The sequence below is a fragment of the Benincasa hispida genome, chromosome 10 (genome assembly GCF_027475165.1).
Source record: "Benincasa hispida cultivar pf3 chromosome 10, pf3_genome.v1.1, whole genome shotgun sequence".
NCBI classification, from domain to species: Eukaryota; Viridiplantae; Streptophyta; class Magnoliopsida; order Cucurbitales; family Cucurbitaceae; genus Benincasa; species Benincasa hispida.
In genome coordinates this window covers 56,744,451-56,765,718 of record NC_143487.1, presented here as the reverse complement: position 1 = coordinate 56,765,718, position 21,268 = coordinate 56,744,451, and the positions used below count along the sequence as shown (strand labels likewise).

Below are 21,268 nucleotides of genomic sequence, written 5' to 3'. Positions count from 1 at the left end.
TTGGGCAAAAGTGGATCGACCAAATTCCATAATTTATTGAATACAAAGTTTACAGTAAACATACAATTAGATATGCATTTAAATTAAATTACAACATGCCTTTACAAGAAAAGAGTTCAAGAAATATTACCTTTGAAGAACCTTTTCTTCACGAATTTTCCTCAAACAGTCATGACCCTTTTAAAGACCTTGTTCAAAAAATAATCTCGAACCAAAACCCGGACATTACCACAGTGAAACCTTGATATTCTCAGGGTGAGAACCCAGGAGTGGTGGATCTGATTGGTTTAGAGGGGAAGATTAATGTGGAGGGGGAAGAAGAATGAGCCCCCTTTCTCACAAGGCAAACTCACAAAACACTTATGTAAATTTCTCTCAATCGTTCAATCACAACATTCGTGGAAGAAGAAGAAAACTATTTTTCTTTTATTCTACTTGCCATAAAAGATAATCACCTTCCACTAATGTGGGTGGAGAGAAAAGATGGGGAAGAGAGTTGGAACTCCCTTCCATATTATTCAAATAATAATAATATAATATAAATAAATATGATAACTAACTTATCATATTATATTTATATTAAATTATATGTTATATCAAATATCACATATAACCTATAGTTTTGATATTGTATCATATACAATATAAACTATAGTTTCTTTTCTTTATCATATGACATTTAATATAAATCATATTTATATTAAATTTAACATCTATGAATCACATTCATAGAAAATATATTTGAATCTCATTCAAATATTTATTTCCTCCCATTAAGCTATAATGTATCAAATACACTGACATTTATATCATATATAATTGAAACAATTTAATTATATCATATATAATTAAATCCCTTTATTAATTTGAACAATTCAAAATCCAAAAACTGATTCTCAACTAAATCCTTTTAAGCTACCAAGGAGATCTCATGGACCTGTAGCTTGAAGCTCCAACGGTACATGAATAATTAATTAAACTCTTTAATTACATTATCCATCATCTATTAACTGTGGAACACTCCACTAAAGACATATTTCTGTGTCCATTGGATATAACCATTCACAAATTGCCCGTGCGTATAGAGAGATCAAATTACCCTTTTGCCCCTGTAGTTACATCTAACTCTTTAAATATCACTATCTTTACCGTTACTATTATAGGTATTGTTACTGTAATAGTATACAAATTATGAATATGCCACGTTTATTGTTACATTTACCTTGGTAACGTAAGCACAGTAATAGTAACGATAAAAATAAAATATGAAAAATTCATAATTCTAGATAAAAGCAATAAAAAATAATCCAATAATGTTTGCGCTTCGACCTATTACAATTCATCCAATAATGAAATCTTATTCCGATTACACCAATTTTCATTACGGTTTGATAAACGTAGCCTAAATCCAATCGCCAATTAAAATGGGATTCTGATTCTAAGCAGTTCGAAACTCCTAATCCTATTTGAATTAAATTATCTATTAATATCATGGTTTAAATTCAAATCAAATTTTCCTTTCGAAAAAAAAAAAATCAAATCAAAAGCCACATTCACATTATAATGTGGCTTTAATTAGAATTAAAGGTGAAAAAGATTCAAATTCAGTTTGAGTTTAAACCATTATTAAAACACTTCTGCCAGTTGTACCAAAAAAAAAAAGGTTTGAGCAGATCTAAATGGTTCCTCAAAAATTTAAATTCCATGAAAAGAAGATAATTACAGTTCTGTTACTAAATCCAAACGAAATTTAGGTAGAATCTAAATTTTATCCTAATTATAATTTGAGAATGTTCCCACTTTTATCCAGGTCCAAGTCATCTAAATTTTATTCCTGATGAAGGAAATCCAGGTACAATCCTTATTCAATTTCAAATCAAATTTGAGCAAAGTTCAATTTCATAATACAATATCGGGTGTGATTTGGATATTTCATTCAATTTAAAATTACGTACATTATAAATTCTAATATGATTCAATAAAAATTCTCAAATAAGAAAATCAAAATTTTGACTAAAATTCATGTTTTGATTTACGAGGCAACAAAATGTGTAAACTTATTTTGAGTATAATTTTAAGAATATAATTTATAAGCTTGCTCCCTACTTTCTACCGTGTAAATCAACCTCTGTTCCCTACTTTCCTCTGTTGATAAGCAGCATTTTGATTACCTCATGGTTTTTAGTTTTTCGTTTTTAATTTTTGAAAAGTAAGTCTCCAAACATTACTTCTACTTATTTGGTTTTTTATTTTTTGTCTAAATTTTAGGAGTGTTTTCAAAATCAAAACAAAGTTTCTGAAAACAAAAGAGTAATTTTTAACAAATGGTTTTTTGAGAAAGATGCAAACAAAATTGAGAGAAAACAAACACTCTCTTCCAGTGCTTCTCAAAATGGATTTTGTACAATATTTACCAGCTCCCTCTTTACTTCAATGGCTTTCTCAATAAATTGGTGCACTAAGTCAGTCACAAGCATTTCACATAATTCAAAATAGTAATAACAAAATATATTCAATTTAACTCTGAAATTTAAATAATGTCATCTTACATACAGAAACAAGTTACACTAAGCAAACATCCTAAACATAAGTCTTTGGGCATCTCTTATTTTCACAACTGTACTTACCATAGGTACCTTGCATAGATGATACACATTCTTCTTTGACCTCTAGAATCCATATGTTGTCCTCCTCATCATTCTAAAGAACTCATCAATGTTCACTTCACCGTCATCTGAAAACATAAATCGAAGTTAACTGCTTTTCTTCCATATATAACCAGCTACATATTTACAAATGTCGAATGAAAGACAAACAAGCCAGACTCCAACGAGAACAGACCAGGGGAATACTGATACCTTGTTCAATATATAGAAAAACCACAAAGAGAATCCTCATAACAGGATTCAATCTTCAAATGAGAGACAACCAATGAAATAACATAATCCGGCTCATTCGAGAGGTTTCGGTGCCTCTCCCAAAAGTCTCAAGGACTAATTCCACCACCCAAAATGATCACATTGATCTCCTTTCCCCCAAAACCCTCCATAAACCCTTATGGGATCACCAAATCTTACCCTACCCACTTTCAGGCATTCCACTATCTGCCTTCAGCGAATTCCCTTTCCTGCCCCTCCTTTCATGTGTGTGAAGAATAGGAGGTCTCACATATGTCCGAGCTGAAGATTAACGGGAGTAAATGTAAGGTTATGGGGCTCAATTCTAATGACAAGCTTAGGAGGTGGGCAGATATGGTGGGATATGAAGTTGGTTTCTTTACCTCTTGTTACTGAGGATCCTTCTTGCAAGTATCATCTAAGGCCCCCAATGGTTCCCCCAATAGTGCACACATATGTTAGAAGGGGTAGAACAGGAATCGTCCCTTGTACATTTTGACTGGGCTTTTGTTGGGCTTTTGTTACAGTTGGCCTTTTTAGTATTTAAATTAGTGTTTTAGCTGTTTGGGATTATGCTTTGTTTTGCATTCTGTCCCTGTGGTTAGCTTACCACATAGTGGAGATTACCATCGTCTCAAATAGATGGTTGTTCTTGGCTTCTCTTTGTAATTTTGTGTTTCCTATTGATATCATCAAGTGGAACCTTTACATATCACAAAGCCAGTTTTTTTTGGAATCTTATGGCGGACACCTCTTTGAAAAAAGGCCTCTTCTCCAGAGCTGGAAGAGTTATTTGATTTGTCTTGTTTTGAGTGGTATCCTATTTATTACTTCTCCCTTTTCAGAGCTCTTAGTGATGTTTGTAAGAATATTGAGAAGATGCATAATTTCCTTCGGGAAGGGGTGGAAGAAGGAAAATGGTTGCACTGGGTCATATAGGATGTCATTGAGAGGTCGGTTTCCTTCGGAGGTTAAAAATTGGAAATTTAGGATTCATAACAAAGTGCCAAATGGCTTTGGTGTTTCAACCTTAGCCCAATTCTTTTGGCACAGGATTCTTGCTATTAAGTTTGTTCCTCGTCCTTTTGAATGGTTGTTGGGTGGGGTTAAAAGGCACTTTACTGAAACTTGTAGAAATATTTCTAAGGAGCTCCTTCTTTCTCTCATTTGGTCTGTTGTATGGTGGGGGAGGGGAATGCTACGTACTTTTGGGAAGATTAGTGTGTGGTGGTGATAGGTATCGATATTCCAAAAGAAAATCAAATCATGATAGACAGACTCGGAAATTGATCACAGGTGATCAATCCAGACTAACTTTTCACTCTCGAGAAGTTTCCCTCACTCTATTTTTCCTCCCCCCTTCCTAAACTACTTCCCAACAGCTTATATATCTCCCCCTCTCCTCTCATTCCTATGGTCTCCGCTCACCCTTACCTCCCTATTACACAACATTTCCCATCCTATCCCTAGTCCCCTTATTCCTCCGTTGATATTGATACACAATCGATGGCCTAACATTACTTCCCCCCTCCAAAACCACCTTGTCCTCAAGGTGAAACGCAGGAAAGTGTTGCTGAAAATCTGCAATCAACTCCCAAGTTGCATCATGCTCTAGCAATCCCTTCCACCCAATGAGAACCTCCCAAGCACTTGTAGCTGGATTCTTACGATATCCCAACACCTCCTGTGGCTCAGTCTCCCACTCAACCTTCTTAAAAAATTGGGCAATACTGGTTGCACAACCTTCTAAGGTCCCAAAGCTTTTTCTAACTGTGCGCATGAAACACTGGATGAATGGCAGATCCCTCCGGCAACTCCAAATGATACGTTAACCATCCCACTCGTGCTGCCACTCGATAAGGACCAAAATATTTTGGAGATAACTTCTCATTTCTCCTGGCCATTACGGACGTCTATAGGGTCATAGTTTAAAATAAACAAAATCACCTACCTCAAATTCAACCTCTCCTTTTCCAGTCAGCATACTTCTTCATTCTCTGCTGTGCAACATGCAAATGTTCCTTCAACATGTTCAAAGTCACATCCCTTCACATAATTGTTGATCCAAACTCGAAGTAGAAGTAGCTTGTTCTCCATAAGCAATCAGTTGTTGAGGTAATCGACCGTAAACAGCTTGGAAAGGAGTAACCCTCAGTGAACTATGGTACGTTGTATTATACCGATACTCAGCCCAATGAAGCCACTTATACGACTATGTAGGTCGTTCTCCACAAAAACATCACAAGTATGGCTCAACACTCTTGTTCACAACTTCCATCTGTCCATCGGACTGAGGATGATAGGTTGTACTCCTATTTAATTGAGTCCCTGCCAAACAAAACAGATCTTGCCAAAAATACTCAAAAATACCTTATCCCTATCAGAGACTATCGACTTGGGAAAGCCATGAAGTCGCACCACTTCTCTCGCAAACTCTTCAGCCACTATCTTCACCGTAAATGAATGTTTAAGGGCCAGAAAATGACTATTTCGACAATCTATCCACCACCACAAAAATGACATCATATCCTTGTGATTTGGGCAAGCCTCCAATAAAATCCATCAAAATGTCTTCCCATATGGTATCAAGAATTCCCCAAGGCAACAGCAAACCAGCAGGTGATAATGCCAAGGTTTTATTCCGTTGACAAACTGCACACTCCTCCACGTACTTCTTCACGTCTTTCTTCATTCCTTGAATACAACTCATCAACCAACCTCTTATACGTATGTAAAAACCCCGAATGTCCCCCAAATACTGAGTCATGGTAAGTATGCAAAATCGTGGGCAATAGCACAGACTTCTTCGAAAGAACCAACCGATTCTTGTACTTCAAAAATCCCCTAACTCAGAGAAATACGGCACACTCTCCTCATCATTCATTAATTTTTGTATCACTTCCTTTTAACTTCGAATCTCATTGAACTTATTCCTTAATAACATCCGCGTCTAACAACGTAGGCACTATTAGAGCAGCCAGCTCAAGTCCTTTGGGTCTCCTTGACAAAGCATCAACAACCTTATTCTCCACTCCCGGTCGATAAACAACCTCAAAGTCATAACCAAGCAATTTGGAGATCCATCTTTGATGTTGGGGTTGTATTATTCTCTGCTCCAACAAGAACATGAGAGTCTTCTGATCCGTCTTGACTACAAACTTCTGCTCAAGCAAATAAGGCCTCCAATCTGATAATGTATGACTAAAATAACCACAACCATCATCTCCTTCTCATACACAGGCTTACCACGATCTCTATCTGATAATGTATGACTAAAATAAGGGAAAATTTGTACAGATGGGTCAAATTCCGAGGCCCACTCAAAATTTGGCACATCTTTCAAAAACATTCGAATTTTGGCCTTCTAATAACGTCAGCTGTGTGAGAAATGTTCGTTTAATCCCCAAAACGCTTGATATCGCGCACGTATTGCAAATTCTCGCTCGTTCATCTCGTTTTGGACTCATTCCTCTCATACTTCATCGGACTGAAATCGAACGTTTTAAATTTTAAATTTCAATCCGACTTCCTCATATCCTCCTGCTTCATCTTCTTTCCTCTTCCTTAATACAACATTCTTCTCTCACTTAGTACCATCGAAACCGAACGCCACAGCTTGCATGCAATTCGACTTCTATACCGTCAAACGCCAAGAAATTGTCAATTGTCTTCTTCCATCGGTGAACTGTCTCATTTACTCCTTTCTACACCTCCAAAAGTTAAGATAACACTGGTACAAATTGTGGTTTACGTTTTCCATCTCTCGCATTTGATTCGATTTTTGTACAAATTTCTGTAACGAGAGAAAGAACAAGAAAAAAACGAGAGAAAGAACGAGAGGAGGAACGAGAAAAAGCACCAAAAAAAGAACGAGAGGAAAGCACCAGAAAAATAATGAGAGGAACAAGAAGAAGAACGAGAGGAAGAAACAAGAGGAACGAGAGGAAAGAGCGAGATCTTGAAATGAGATTTTTCCAGAATGCTCGATAATGTGATTTTTGTTCCTTTTTTCTTCTCTAATTCTTTTTTTCTTTTACCTGCAGTTGTAATGGCTAATTTGAAGATTGCTATAAAGGATCATTTTCCTGGACAGATTACAAGCCTTTCATCTCACATTGGGATCGCAAATAAGATAATCAAAGGGAAACTTATGGAGAGGCAGCTTCAAATGTTTAGGAGGACTGTGTTTGGAAATTCGTGGATATGGACATAGTTATTGAGGGAAGTGGAAAGTAGTAAGCCCAATTCCATGACCTTTGACTTGGATGGGACGATTGTTGAATTTTCGAAGGAGGATTTCCTATTGGTGATAGGATTGTGGCGGTCACCTACTAAACTGGTTCGTAGTGTTGAAGTGACAGAATCACTATGATTGAAGTATTTCAAGAATTTAATGGCGATGGAAGTGCATCCCACCAAGTTTGAAGAATATTATAAGGCGTTAGAGTTCGAAAATGACTTGGACACAGTGAAAGTCTTGTGTATTATTATGAGTTGGGGTTGATAGGAAAAAACAAGACAAAAAGTAGCATTGATAAATTGTTATTGGATGACGTGGAGGACCTCGAATACTTCAACAACTTAAATTGGGGACATATTTTATGGGAGAGAACCTTCAATGGTCTGACGAAAGTGCTAAAAGACAAGGTCACCTCGTACAAGGAGAAGGTAAAAACAAATAAAAGTTACGTGTTGAAGTACAATCTACCTGGATTTCCTCACGCATTCCAGATATCAATTCTTACATTTTCTTTATCATAAAATGTCTAATGAATTCTCATTATTTTCTTATAAATAAAATGGCTCTATAGGTTTGGGCATATGAGATTATATTCAATATTGTTGGGAGAGCTACAATTCGACTTAACGATCATGTCGTGACTCGATTTTTAAGGTGGTCATGCTCTCATTTATTGCCAACAAACTATTGCAGAAAGATGTTTTCAACTCCCCTCCAATGAGTAACAAGCACCACCTCACATTGTTTTTATGTTTGTCATGTAGTTGGTGATCACCCCGTTAACGATGTCTGATGCGGAGAGGCAATTTAGGGACACTCGAGTTGGAAAACGCCCAGTGTATTTGGAGCCTCAGGAGGAGGATCTGATGTTGTCAGTGTTAAAAAGCTCAAAAGAAGAACCGGCCGACATTGACTAGGAGGAGGTATCCGGCAAACATAAACCTCATGAGGACCATATGCCTTTCCAATTCAAGCATGAGTCTTGCCACGAAGAGGAATTCAAGTTACATGAGTTGATCGCCTTGTACCAGAGCCTAATGTCAACTCAAACAGGACAAGCATTCGGAGTAAAGACTACTTGCAAATCTTAGATGAGCGGGTCTCGAGAGTGGAGACTATACTGGGGGACGTGAAGTCTGATTTGGTGGAGGTGAAGTCTGATTTGGGGGAGGTGAAGGTACAACTATAGGCAATCACTAAGATATTGTAAACATTATGTCAGTTATGTATATTTCACAATTTGTGGATGAGTCGGTGTGTTTCGTGCGTAACGTACTAATGATATGGTGTAATTGTGTAGAACGAGGAGGACGAGCCACGTGACCATGATGGTGAGGACGATCCACATGACCATGATAGTGTGGACGAACAATATGTTGACAGGAATCCTATCAATCCTATCGCCGATCCCACCCTCTCGAGCACCACTCCTATCGATCGTATCTCCGATCCCACCCTCTCGAGCACCACTCCATTCGACCCCATCACCGATCCCACCCTCTCCAGCACCACTCCCATCGACCCTATCCCCAAGCATACCTCTGAGCCAATCACCACCACTGCCATCGTGCCTATAACCACCACGACTCTCACCCTGACCATCACCACTCCCATATGACCCTATCGTTGATGCCATCCTCCTCACCACCACTACCATTGTGCCTGTAACCACCACGGCGCTCACCCTCGTTGAGTCGATTACCACTGACGCCACACTCACCACCACTACTGCCATCGAGCCATTAATGCCTGATCCATCCTCTACCAATGATGATATCCAGCTATGCCCGATCCCACTTCCAAAAAAGAAGTTGAAGATTAAGCTGGAGAAAAAAACCTGAGAAGGTCACTGAGGTTCCAAGACGTAGAGGTAGAAAGAAGAAAGAAGAAGGAAGTAAGTCGTTCAATACTCTTCACCAACGAATTCATTGCTTCCTCGATTTTTGGCAATTTCTGAATCTCAACTCATATTCCATTATTGTCTGCTACGCTCACCTCAATTCTCTCTTCAAGACATCTTTGAGCCATTTTCGATAGCTTCCCCAGGGCAAAGAGCTCTTATACCAAAATGATAGGTATCAAATTCTTTTATTCCAAAAGAAAATCAAATCAAGATAGACAAACTCGGGAATTGATCACAGGCGATCAATCTAGACCAACTTCTCACTCCCGAGAAGTTTCCCTCACTCTATTTTTCCTCCCCCCTTCCTAAACTACCCACAGCTTATATATCTCCCTCTCCTCTCATTCCCGTGGTCCCCACTCACCCTTACCTCCCTATTACATAACATTTCCCATCCTACCCCTAGTCCCCTTATTCCTCCGTTGATATTGATACACAATCGGAGGCCTAACAGGGGGATAGACCCATTTGCTTTGTCTTCCCTCGTCTCTTACATCTATCTTCCTTTAAAACTGTGTGGTGTCTATTTGGTTGGGGAGCTTTTTGTTCTTTTCATTTAGGTTTCATTGCTCTTTGTCTGATAGGAAAACAACGGAGGTTGTCACTCTATTTTCCATGTTTAGGTGTTTGTTTTTAATGTGGGAGAAGAAGGGACATTCATGCGTGGAGTCCCAACCTTTTGGAAAGATTCTCATGCAATTCCTTTTTCTAGAGTTTGATAGGCCCTTCTCCCTTACTTTAGTTATTTTTCTCTACTCTTTGGAGGATTAAGATTCCAAGGAAAGGAAAATTCTTCATTTGGCAAGTTTTACATGGAAGAGTTAACACTATGGATTGACTTGTGAGAAAGATGCGTTTGTTAGTTGGTCTGTTTTATTGTATCTTTGTGAGAAGGTAGAAAAGACTTGAATCACGTTCTTTGGAGATGTATTTGTGATATACGCATGGAATCATTACTTTCAGGCACTTGGCTTCTTGCTTACTCGGCACAGGGATACTTATGATATGGTCAGGAGTTCCTCCTCCATCCTTGTATTTTATAGATTGTTGGGGTGTGCACTATATTGTGAGATCTTTGGGATGAGCAAAATAACCGAGTGTTCAGAATATTGTTGTCATCTAAATACACGCGTTAACACACAAACATACAAGTATGTTATCAAACCTATCCCCATACTATCTATCCCTCTCCAAGATATCTTCAAAGGCAGCATTGCTTATTGAAATACCGTACCAAAATTTCCCTTGGAAAGGAAGCTCAACTAACTCTGGAACTCATCTTGTTAAATAGGAAAAAGTTACAAGATCCACCTCTCACGGAGGTATTGACTTACAAGCTTTAACAGAAAAGACTAGAGTTCCCTTAGTTATGTGGGTTTGAAGATATAGTATCATGAAGAAAATGCTTATGGCAAGAATTGATTGAGGCTAAAGATGGCATATCCCCAATAACAACGTAAAACTCTTGTTTTCTCCCATCACCCTCCCCAACAGTACACAGGGTTGTCCCACGAGCATAATGGGAGGCGTGCGGACCCATCATTCAATTATCAAAGATCAGAAATTAAAAAAAGAAATGGAAATGGGAGATGTTTTCTACGGTACAGCACTAAATACTGAAATGCAGGTTAAATAAAAGGATTGACAGTACATAAATAAATAAAGACAAAAGTATGGATCTAACGACCAATTCATCAAATTAAACATCACAATGCAGATATATACCACCAAGAAAAAAAATGTGTTTTGAGGCAGACAAAAAAAGGGAAAAAACAATGAAAGCAACCCCACAAAAGAAAACCTGCTTCAAAAATAGAGTAAAGGTGACTCACGATCTCGGTCTGCCTCATCAATCATCTCTTGGATGTCTTTGTCAGTGAAGACCTCACCCAGCTCCTTTGCTATGCGCTTGATGTCATTGCCAGATATCTTCCCCTAAATTCAGGAAAAAGAATATGAAAATGTAACCCCAAATCAATTATAATGACGAAATCTTTGAATTACTACAAACAAGAAACGTAAAATGTTCAGTAAATTAGCTTCTTCAAAGTTCTGTAAGAAAACTTTAAATGTGAAATTGAATTTTGATAAACTCCATAAATATATTCCGGTACAACTATTTTAGTTCTCAGTAACAGCATTTACATTAAAACAAAAAAATAAATAAATTTCTCGGTCAGATCTTTTAGAAAACACAGCCATCTGGATCCCCATCATCTAAAAGATTAAAGATCAAGACCTCACATTGTTATCATGATCAATAATACGAAATGCTTTCAGAAGCTCCTCCTTAGTATCTCTCTCTCCAATTTTTGCTGTCATCATGTATTCAAATTCATCATAATCAATGGCACCACTTCCATCTTTGTCCACATCTGCAATCATTTGTCTGATTTGCTGGAATGGGCAACAAGAGATCAATCTAATGTCAATCAGCAATATAATTATCACATGGGAAAATCTTAAAGCCAGATCCAAAACTGTATCTTCCAACTACGGGTATTATGTGAAGGATACCTAAACTAAAAAGCAAACAGAACTCTGAAAAAGCATGAAAGGAAACCTTAAAACTCGCTACAATCACTCAGTCCAACAAAATATTTTTCTAATAACAGCCTTCTCCATAAAAGAAAATCTGCTCTTTGAAGGTGCAAAGAAGAAAATAAGAAAGTCAAGGCTCTAGCTCCACAATAAACAAGCAATTCACTCTGAAAGAAATAGAGCAATAGTGTTTTAAAAAGCCCGCCCGGACGCACGCCTAGGCTCAAGGCGTTGGTTAGAAGCCTCGCTTTGAAAAGGTGAGGCTCAAACAATAAAGGTGTGCCTCAGGCACACCTTTTGTGAAGCTCTAAGGCCCAAAGCTCTGCACCTTGGGACTTTTCATTATTTTTATAAAATAATAATAATTAGGATTTTTTTCCTTTATTAACTAAAAAAAATCAAATTTACTAAGCCTAAATGCAAAATTTCTTGTGTCTACAGGTGTTTTTTTCATATTTCTACCTCACTGTGTTTTCTCTTCTTAATGTAGTACTTTTATATATAGTGCGCCTAAAAAAAGAAAAGAAAAAAAAAAACACTCTTTTTTGCGCCTTGAGATAAGCCCCAAAAGACTATTGCACCTTGAGCTTCAAAGAAAACACTTAATAGCACTACCCTTCTACTATTAGCATTCTCAGTAATGGGGGAATTAGCTACGTTGATCACATTGTAACAATAAAAAAAGATTCGTCTAAAACGCTAAGGAACAACATGGACGCAGACGCCACAAGATGAATAAACTAATATGTTTTCTAACAAACTTATCTAATGGTATTTATGCATGCTAGAATCTCACATGATTGTCCATCGAAAATGCATAAATGCCAAAGTAAACTTCGCAAATTTAATCAGTCTAGGAGAATAGAGTTACCTCGTCGGTCATCTCAAAACCAAGAGCCCTGCCACAAAATAAATCAGTTGTATAAGTTTAAATTTACAATCTTTTAGCTGTGCGTTTTCATGATGCATTGTGAAATATTCATACCTCATTGCAACATTAAGCTCTTTGGCATCAATAGTCCCTAACCAAAAGTTATACAGACAAACAACTGAGTACCCTATTCATGCACATAAAAAAACCAGTAACAAGCATAAAACAATAAATAATCTGCGCACCAGAGCCATCAGTGTCAAATAATTCAAAAGCCTCCTTAATCTCCTGCTTCTTTTGGGGAGTTAACCCATGACGTCCTTTAGGCTTTTCCTTCCTAGAAACACCTCTGTATAAGCTTGCCTACAAAGACGATTGCAAATTCCAACCAAAAGGAAAACAAGCCATAATAATCAAAACCCAATTTTCACCTGAAAACAAAGGAATTGGCAAAAGACAGTCCAATTTCTAGCTATTTATTGCATATTCTCATTTCGTACAAAAATCAAAGGCTTCTACCCAAGTTCTAAATATAAAAAAACTCATACAATTGACCCAACCTAGCAGAAAGTGCAACAAGACTATAATAGCCAAACATGATTGCAAAGATCGAATCAAATGCAAGATTAAGACAAAGATCGAACAACAAATTGAACATTTCTTCAAAATGAAAACATCAACGCACCATGGTAAACGATGCCGCAGCACGATAAAGAAATCCAGAGAGTTCGAACGTCTAACACAAATGTCGAACGCTTTGAATATTAGACAACCTGCCCCCATCCAAAACGTCTAACTTAATCGGGTAGTGTTCGCATTGGACCGGCTTCTTTCCTCTTTCTTCATTTTTTTTCCCTTTTTTTTATTTATGTTTTTTTATTTTTTTATTTTTGTTTCTAAATTACTTTGTTTTCAGAAAATGAAAATCCACTTCTACCCATACCATAGTCTACGTCTAAGGAATTATATCAAACTTTTATCTTAAACTTTCTTATTTATGATATTGCAATTTTTTTTTTAGGGCAAGTTTACTATTTACCTACTTGTAAATGTAATAAATGAAACGTTTTTAAGAAAGTGTGATTCATCTATGTCTACATAAACATGTAATTGGAATGAGAGGTGGAATCACATCTTAGTTTACAACCAATCTCATAATCAAATTGCTTCCACCTAATGTATAAATTTGATTATAATTCATAAATTGTGTGAGATCCATATTATTTTTAAAAAAAAATTGCCCTTCCTCGTCCACGATACCTCTAATATCTTCATAAGAGTTATCTTAGTCTCGATAAATTGTGTTTATTCAAGTTGTTTTATGTGTTTAAATGGTTTGTTTGCAAGAATTTGAGCATAAAGAGTATTTCTAAGCTTTTATGGGAAATCGAGGGCAAAATGGACCTTTTCGAAGCAAATTGAAGAAAACTATGAAACTGCCCTTGTCCAAAGCGTTGCAATGCTTCAAAGCTCTAAAAGACAGAAAGCAAGCAATGTGCTACGCTCTCAAGGAAAACCTTACAAGTTTTATGACGTTGTTTAGAGCTTTATTACACTCTCACTGCTATTATAAATATGTTTTTCTCATCACCTGTTATGTCAAATATGTGGAAATTTTAGGGAATTTTAGTTTCAATTTTGGGCAAAACCCTTGAGTTTTACCTCTTCAAGTTTTGGAATTGACATTTTGGCAACGAAGATCAAGATTTCAATGTTCCGTTAAACTCGAAATACTTATCAAGAGGTTAGTTAGGCTTATACTAAATGGGTTTTGTGAGTTTTTCATTGAAGGCCTGCTAATTTCTTAGTTTTATTTTTTTTCTACCCCTTATTTGGATTCATGTGCAATGTATGTTAGGTTAATGTGACATATGACTCGTATGTAGCGTAGTTTGCTCATGTATGCTATGTATTCTTTGGTTATCTAGAACTGTGACGAATACATGCTTAATTTGAGTAGCGAATAAATTTTAATTGTGTTTGTATTGATTCATACCATCTTCCTATGTTTATCACATTGGGTAATCGACCTTGAGAATAGAAGAATACTAAGTTGAATCTACCAATGTGATTGCACATCTTAATTGATCCATAAGCAAAATGTGGCTAATTGAAAAGTATGGGACACTATCGTGCACAACTTGTTGGTTAGTTAGAATTAATCAAGCTGTTTATGTTTAGTTAATTTAACTAGGGGATTCCAATTAGCTTGGAACACTATCATGCCCAACTAATTGAATCGGGCTTTAAACTAAAAAGTCATAATTATTGATTAATTGATTTGAAATCCGTTAAGAAACCTAACCTTCCCCATATTAGTCGGATAGGATCTTTACTTTATCTCTCTTTACTCTCTTATCAATCTTACTTTTCCATTTTACGTAACGACTCAACTCTCTAGGACTTTAAGTTAGACTATTATTATATGCATTCAGAAATTTAAAAATGACACCTTTCATGTACTGATTAAAATCAAATCAATGTTATAAAATAAATAACTTTTGTTAAAACTAAATATCTAAAAATCGTTAATCAGAGTACCTTAATTTAAAAAAAAAAACATTACCAAAATTTTTGTCTAAACCAACAAACATAGCAAGCATTGAAAGTTTTCTAAATTCAATTACAAAACTAATATTTTAGAATGTGAAAACATGAGATCATAAGCGGAAGCTTCTGTCTAATCCCAGTGGTCTAATCACAGATTCCTCCTATCATTCGCAGTGTATCTTTTCCCTTACCTGAAAAATATGGAATAATAAAGAATGAGTATAAATTTTCTGTAAATAACCCCACTACATGGGTCAGGCTATGCACTTATATCCAATAAATGTAATATCGTACATACAGTTAACTAAATCTTGGATGGTCATCTAGTAAACGATTTAACTCAAACTAACACGCATCTAGTGGCCTAAAGGCTCATAAACATAGTAGGGCTCTCGTCGGCACCCGGTAACATAGTAGGAAACTCGTCAATTTTCGATAACATAGTAGGAAACCCGTAGGCTTCCAATAACATAGTAGGAAACTCGTAGGCTTCTGGTAATATAGTAGGAAACCCGTAGGCTTCCGGTGACATAATAGAGAACTCATTGGTTTCCGGTAACATAGTAGTGTTAGGAGAGTAAATCGTCACTCTTATCTATAGCCATATCATGCTTTCAGTAAATTTTACAACATAAATCGTAGTACTGCCTCATGGGCCCACATATAATCATATCAATATCATACTAAAATCATAATCATATTAGTCACATACTTTAATCAACATGCTCATAATTCTAGCCATATCATGCTTCTCAATTCATCCAGTCAAATCTACTAAATCATAATGTCTAAATCGTCTGGTTCAAAGACAGTTCTAGTAGTAAGATTACTTACCTTTCAATTTAAGCCCAAATATCTATCCAAGCAAAACCAAATCCTCTTGCTAAGGAACTACTTGATACAAGTTCTAAAACATCACTTATAATTTAGTTTTAATCTTTAAAGCAACCTCAAATCACAAACTTAACTTGAATGCTTCCAAGAAAAACTTGCCCAAAGTCTTTGCTTACCCAAAACTATTTCAAGCTTCGAATATGAAATCAATCTAAGTAAAACCATAATTAAAAGTATAAAAATCTAAACTTCCAACGACTAAAATTAATCCACAAAAGGAGTTATCAAACATGAACTTACCAAACTTCACCAAAATTGAACCTTTAACACCTATTGGACAACACCTCAAATCCTTTCAGCTCTTCAATCCAACCTTCAAATATCCAAATCAAAAGATTTAGGCCAAAAACTTGTTGAGTAATTAAGATAAACCATGAAATCTACTGAAATTAGCCAAATCCTTACCCAAACAAAACTTCGGCGACAAAACGGGTGTTGAATGGCATTACCAACCAGATCTGAAAATGAGATCTATGAAAGAGAGGCCACTGTGAGCGAAGGACGAAGATCTAGAGGAGAAAAAGAGTTGGCAGCGCATCCTACCAATGATGGAGCAATGAGATGAGTTAACAGCGCAGCAGACATCTCACGTCGACCGAAGATGGTGGCTTATAGACAACTGCACACGGCTACACCCCCACCGAAGCACGAACGTGGATGTCTTAAGCGATCGACGATGCAATCTACCAATGGTGAAGTGATATATGCCATAAAATACATATTTTTAAGTTTTATTTGTGCACTTTTTCGCATTAAAATTTACTCTTGCATGGGTGTTTTCCCCTGAATTTAGTCTTATTTTGTTAAAATGACTTTATAGGGTTTGATTGAGCATAAATGATATATTTGCTTATTTAAAATTATTCTTGAAAATTTTTATAGGAAATTTAGGCTAGACTAGTGATTTTTACAAAAGCACTACGGCCAAATCATTGAGCCCTAATTTTCCAGAATTCGACCCTATCAAGGGAGTTGCAATTTTCACATTCAAAGTTATTATTCCACGCCTAAAGTGATGGAAAAACGGTCAGCCATGATTTTAGGACATCTATCAACCAATTTCGGCCTATAAGGATGTGAGGCCTCACATTTCATCATTCAACTCCCTACCTCTGAAGTCACCACTTTCTTCCCAGCATTTCTGTCAATTCTAGCAGTCTTTTTGGACATATTCTCAACTTCTTAAGTTAGTGATCTTAAGAACAAAAGTTACTCTAAGGTGTAACGACTCTAGGTCCTTCCTCTTGTTAAAATTGTGGTGAGTCACGATTCCACCTTGGAAAAGGGGAATCAACTTAGGAAAAGATTAAGAAGTTAAAGGCTTATTTGTAGACTCCACCCTTTTTGAATTGTTTTTCCTTTTCTAGTGTTTCCATTTCATTCGCTCGTTGTAGTTACTTTATTTACCAAATTGAACATCATCTTGTAGCTATGGTTTATGGTTTAATAAAGATTATTATTTTGTCACATACCATGAGCTAAATTCTTCTAGGGGTTCAATAATGTGGATGCCCAAGGGTTTTTATGACTTAAGCAATGTTGTACTCATATCAATTTGAATTATACATTCTCTTTGTTGAAATTAGAGTTAGAATTGGTAAATTAAACTGGCCACTTAATTTAACAATCTAGTGGAGTTTTAGTACTGAAGTTTTAACAATCTAGACGGATCTCACAATGGGATATGGGATCAATAGCCAAGGAATAGGAGCGTCATGTTGCCTTAAGAATAAGGGACACCATAGGGTAAAGAAATTGGACTTTAATTAATCTAGGATTCAGATAACTATGGAAACATTCGGTAGTAGGTGGTTAGATCTCCTAAAGGAACTGGACACGAGACCGAATAGGTGTAAATTTCTGTCCATGCATACTTCATTGTCTTGGTGTGATGCGGCTACATCACATTTAACATAAAACTTGAAAGGCTCAAACATTGTTTATCCCAATTCGGTTACTACTATTTATCACTATTTTTAAGATTCCTTCATTAATTTCAATCTAATTTACTACTTGGTTAGCTCGATTACGTTGATCATAATCACAAATAACTAAAAAAGCAACCCAGTCTTGCAGGATTCGACTCTTGGAATACTTCAAGATTTATTACTTCATCGACAGTGTATACTTGCACTTATACTATATTTATTCTTATTTTATCATGCATACACATTTGGTCGATCAAGCTTTTGGCACCGTCACTAGGACTAGTGGACTTTTTTTGGACTATGACTGATCAATGTGATCACATTGACTCTGTTTTAAAAAAATCTAACTCCTTTGTATTGGATTTTTTTTTTTTTTTTTGGAATGAGGAGTCGATTCATAAGAAGAAGGTCTTGCCTCTTTCAACCAGATTCTGAAATAGAAAGAACCTTTCACCGGTGAAGACATGAACAGATGCGAAAGCGTCGGGAGTAGAAGGAGTTTAGCGCACAGGAGAGTCTTGCTAAAGTCGCATTTGTGCGACAAATTCAAATGGACCCACCTCTTGGAGACACTCCTCTAGACCCTCCCCTGAATAGGGGACAGCAGAATGGCAACCAACAACCACCACAACAACTTGATCCCCAGAATTCTATCTTCATTGCAGAAGATAGAGACAAAGCCATCTAGGATTATATAGCCCCTACGTTCCAAACCTTAAACACTGACATTCTAGATCCACCAATTAATGTGCTCACATTTGAAGTGAAGCCTTTGATGTGGCGTATGTTAAACTCATTTGGACAATTCGTCGGGCTACCCAATGAAAATCCCCATAAACATCTAAATTTTTTTATAGGAATCTGTCGTTCTTTCAAAGTTAATAGTGTTTCTGATGATGCATTAAAACTTAAGTTATTTCCCTATTCTTTGTAAAGAGATAGAAGTGTGGCTCGACTCATTGCCTCCTAACTCTATTACCACATCGGACAATCTCATGGATAAGATTCTAGACAAATATTTCCCTCTTGACAAGAACGTTAGATATAGAAGAGAGATCATCGCATTCAGGCAATTTTCATCTGAATTTGTTGATGGAGCATGGATTAGGTTCTAGAAGTTGGTGAGAAAATGCTTGCATCACGGACTTCCTACGTGCATCATGATGAAGCAATTCTATAATGGGTTGAACCAAGCTTCAAGGATTATGGTAAATGCATCTGCAGAAGGATCCTTGTTGAAGAAGCCTATAAATGAAGCTCAATAGATATGGATATGATTGAGAACAACAACTAGAATTGGGGTGACTCAGAACACACCAGGATCACAAAAACTGTGGTTGAAATACAAGAAGTAGAAACACTCGTGTCCATGAATCAATAGTTGACAGCCATTAGAAACATGATTCAGAACCTCATGATTGAAACACAAAAAGTGGCAGTTGTCCAAGTTGAAACTCAAACTCAAACTTGTAAAATTTGTACTGCTACTCATTTGACTAGTGAATGTTTGTATAACCCTTACTCGGTGTGCTGTGTAGGTTTCTAGAAGGTGCAAGAGCATTGGGATTCCTATTCCAATACTTACAACCTTAGATGGAGATCACACCCGAATTTTGCATGGGTAAAGCCAAATAACAGTGCAAGTACATCGCAACAACAAGCAAGGGCAACCCCACCTGGATTCGCATAAGTGCCACAAAAGTAGCCTCGAACCCAACCTCTTGTGTAACTACTTGAAAGAAGTCCCACCATGGTAGAAATAATGAAGGAGTATATGGCAAGAAATGATGCGGCTCTAAGGAACTTAGAAGAGCAAGTAGGTCAGTTGGCAAAGAAGATTCAGAACGACTGCCTGAAACCTTACCCAGTATACAGAAGAAGCACCAAAGTTGAATGGAAAGAAGCAATATAAGGCTATTACACTGAGAAGCAGGCTAAAGTATGAAGGGACTAAAATGCCTTTAGATAAGATCAAAGAAGTGAGGAAGGATCAACAAATGTTAAGTCTAAGGAAGGGATGAGCTCAGTAACTGAGGATAAGAAAAAAATGGCTGAAAAAGACAAAAAGAAAAACAAAGGAGAAACGTCAATAGCTGGAAAGGCGAACGAACAGGGCTGGGTGACGACAGTGACAAGTAAAGGTTCCTTACACAGTGGTCGGTGGCAGTGCTAGGGTTGACCGAGAGAGGAAAGAAAGAAAATGACATGGGAGTGGGCCTACGCGTTAAAGTGAGAAAGAAGGTGATAATAAAAAATCTTTTTTTCTTTTATTTTAAACTTTTAATTAAAGAACCTAATATGTGTATTGGATCGATCTCGCAGTGGAAGCATTTCGACAAGGAATGCCTTGCATCCCGCGATTCGATTTTTACAATAAACATAATCGTTATGCTAGACGGAATAGATAAACACGTAAATTAGCCTGCTTCTAAGGAAAAGTGTTAGAACAGTTCTTACCTTTATAGATTCCCTAGCGCCACAAACAAGCCTCTCCAAAGTTTCAACGAACAGGTCTCCAAATGGTCTTGATCATGAACAACTCCTTGATCGATCACGAACACTACCATGAGAGAAACCTCATTATTCTCTGGGATTCCAATAGAGGGATAGGTGGTATCCAACTATTGGGAGAGGGAGAGGAGAAAAGTGTTTTGGAGAATTTAGAGGATTTGGCCTAGAGAAAATTTTGCACAATAACACTAAGAATTTATGTATTGTCAGAGTTTCTCTGCAATGCCAAAGTGTAGAATGTGTATTCAGTGCATTCCCAAAGGGTCATGGAGAGGTCTTGATATAGGGAAGGGCCAAGGATCTTTCCCAATATATTTTCTATTTCTATAATTAATTAAATAACATTTATTTAATTAATTAGCTCATTTAATTAAATAACACTTATTTAATTAATCAACCCAATTAAATAATACTTATTTAATTTTCACAATTAAATAACAATTATTTAATTTTTAATTTGCACAATAATTAAATAAATATTTATACATTAAACCCATTTAATGTATATATTTAATTATCATATATATCCCATGTATATGTGTAAAACCTCTCTATTAATTTATTCTTTGTGAATCTAATTCACTTGAATTAATTAATTTGAATCTTACTCAAACATTACTTCTCCAAATTTAATTAAAGATCATATCCTTAATTAATTATATATTAGTCACATTAATATATAGTTTCCTCAAATTAATTTGAACAATTCAAATGATCTCTTTAAGTATCTTCTAGCGAGTTAATGAGGAGACCTGGTGGACCTGTAGATCAGAAGCTCCAACGATATGAGATTAATTGGTCAAACTCTTTAACCAGGTTAATCAATATTTGTTAACTGTGAATGCACTCCACTAAAGATCCACAACTGCACTCTTCTCACTACAGATATATTTTTGTGTCCATAGATATAGTCCAATAACATCAAGTTAATCC

General features: G+C 36.4%; 1 protein-coding gene, 1 long non-coding RNA gene and 1 pseudogene across 2 annotated transcripts; 1 reads left to right on the top strand and 2 right to left on the bottom strand.

The window, feature by feature from the left end:
* Window positions 1-2,424: 2,424 nt before the first annotated feature.
* On the bottom strand, window positions 2,425-13,366 carry CEN2 (centrin2). Its single transcript, XM_039046987.2, has 7 exons — window positions 13,138-13,366; window positions 12,698-12,815; window positions 12,567-12,603; window positions 12,453-12,480; window positions 11,285-11,437; window positions 10,873-10,975; window positions 2,425-2,734 (listed from the first exon to the last, which is right to left on the bottom strand). Exons 1-7 carry the CDS (start codon window positions 13,138-13,140, stop codon window positions 2,670-2,672), a joined length of 507 nt encoding a protein of 168 aa, XP_038902915.1. The 5' UTR covers window positions 13,141-13,366; the 3' UTR covers window positions 2,425-2,669.
* Window positions 6,946-7,791, top strand: LOC150033482 (uncharacterized; annotated as a pseudogene).
* A 1,603-nt stretch (window positions 13,367-14,969) lies between the features above and the next one.
* On the bottom strand, window positions 14,970-16,605 carry LOC120089341 (uncharacterized). Its single transcript, XR_005485152.2, has 3 exons — window positions 16,302-16,605; window positions 16,137-16,209; window positions 14,970-15,193 (listed from the first exon to the last, which is right to left on the bottom strand). It is a non-coding gene; the product is annotated as an uncharacterized LOC120089341 (long non-coding RNA).
* Between the last annotated feature and the right edge of the window lie 4,663 nt (window positions 16,606-21,268).

What these genes read in the sequence shown, in the direction of transcription:
- CEN2 (XM_039046987.2), bottom strand. An exon ending in GAGCTTAATGTTGCAATGAG is followed by an intron (nt 12,481 to 12,566) that starts GTATGAATATTT and finishes ATTTTGTGGCAG; the next exon opens with GGCTCTTGGTTTTGAGATGA. An exon ending in GTTTTGAGATGACCGACGAG is followed by an intron (nt 11,438 to 12,452) that starts GTAACTCTATTC and finishes TGCCCATTCCAG; the next exon opens with CAAATCAGACAAATGATTGC.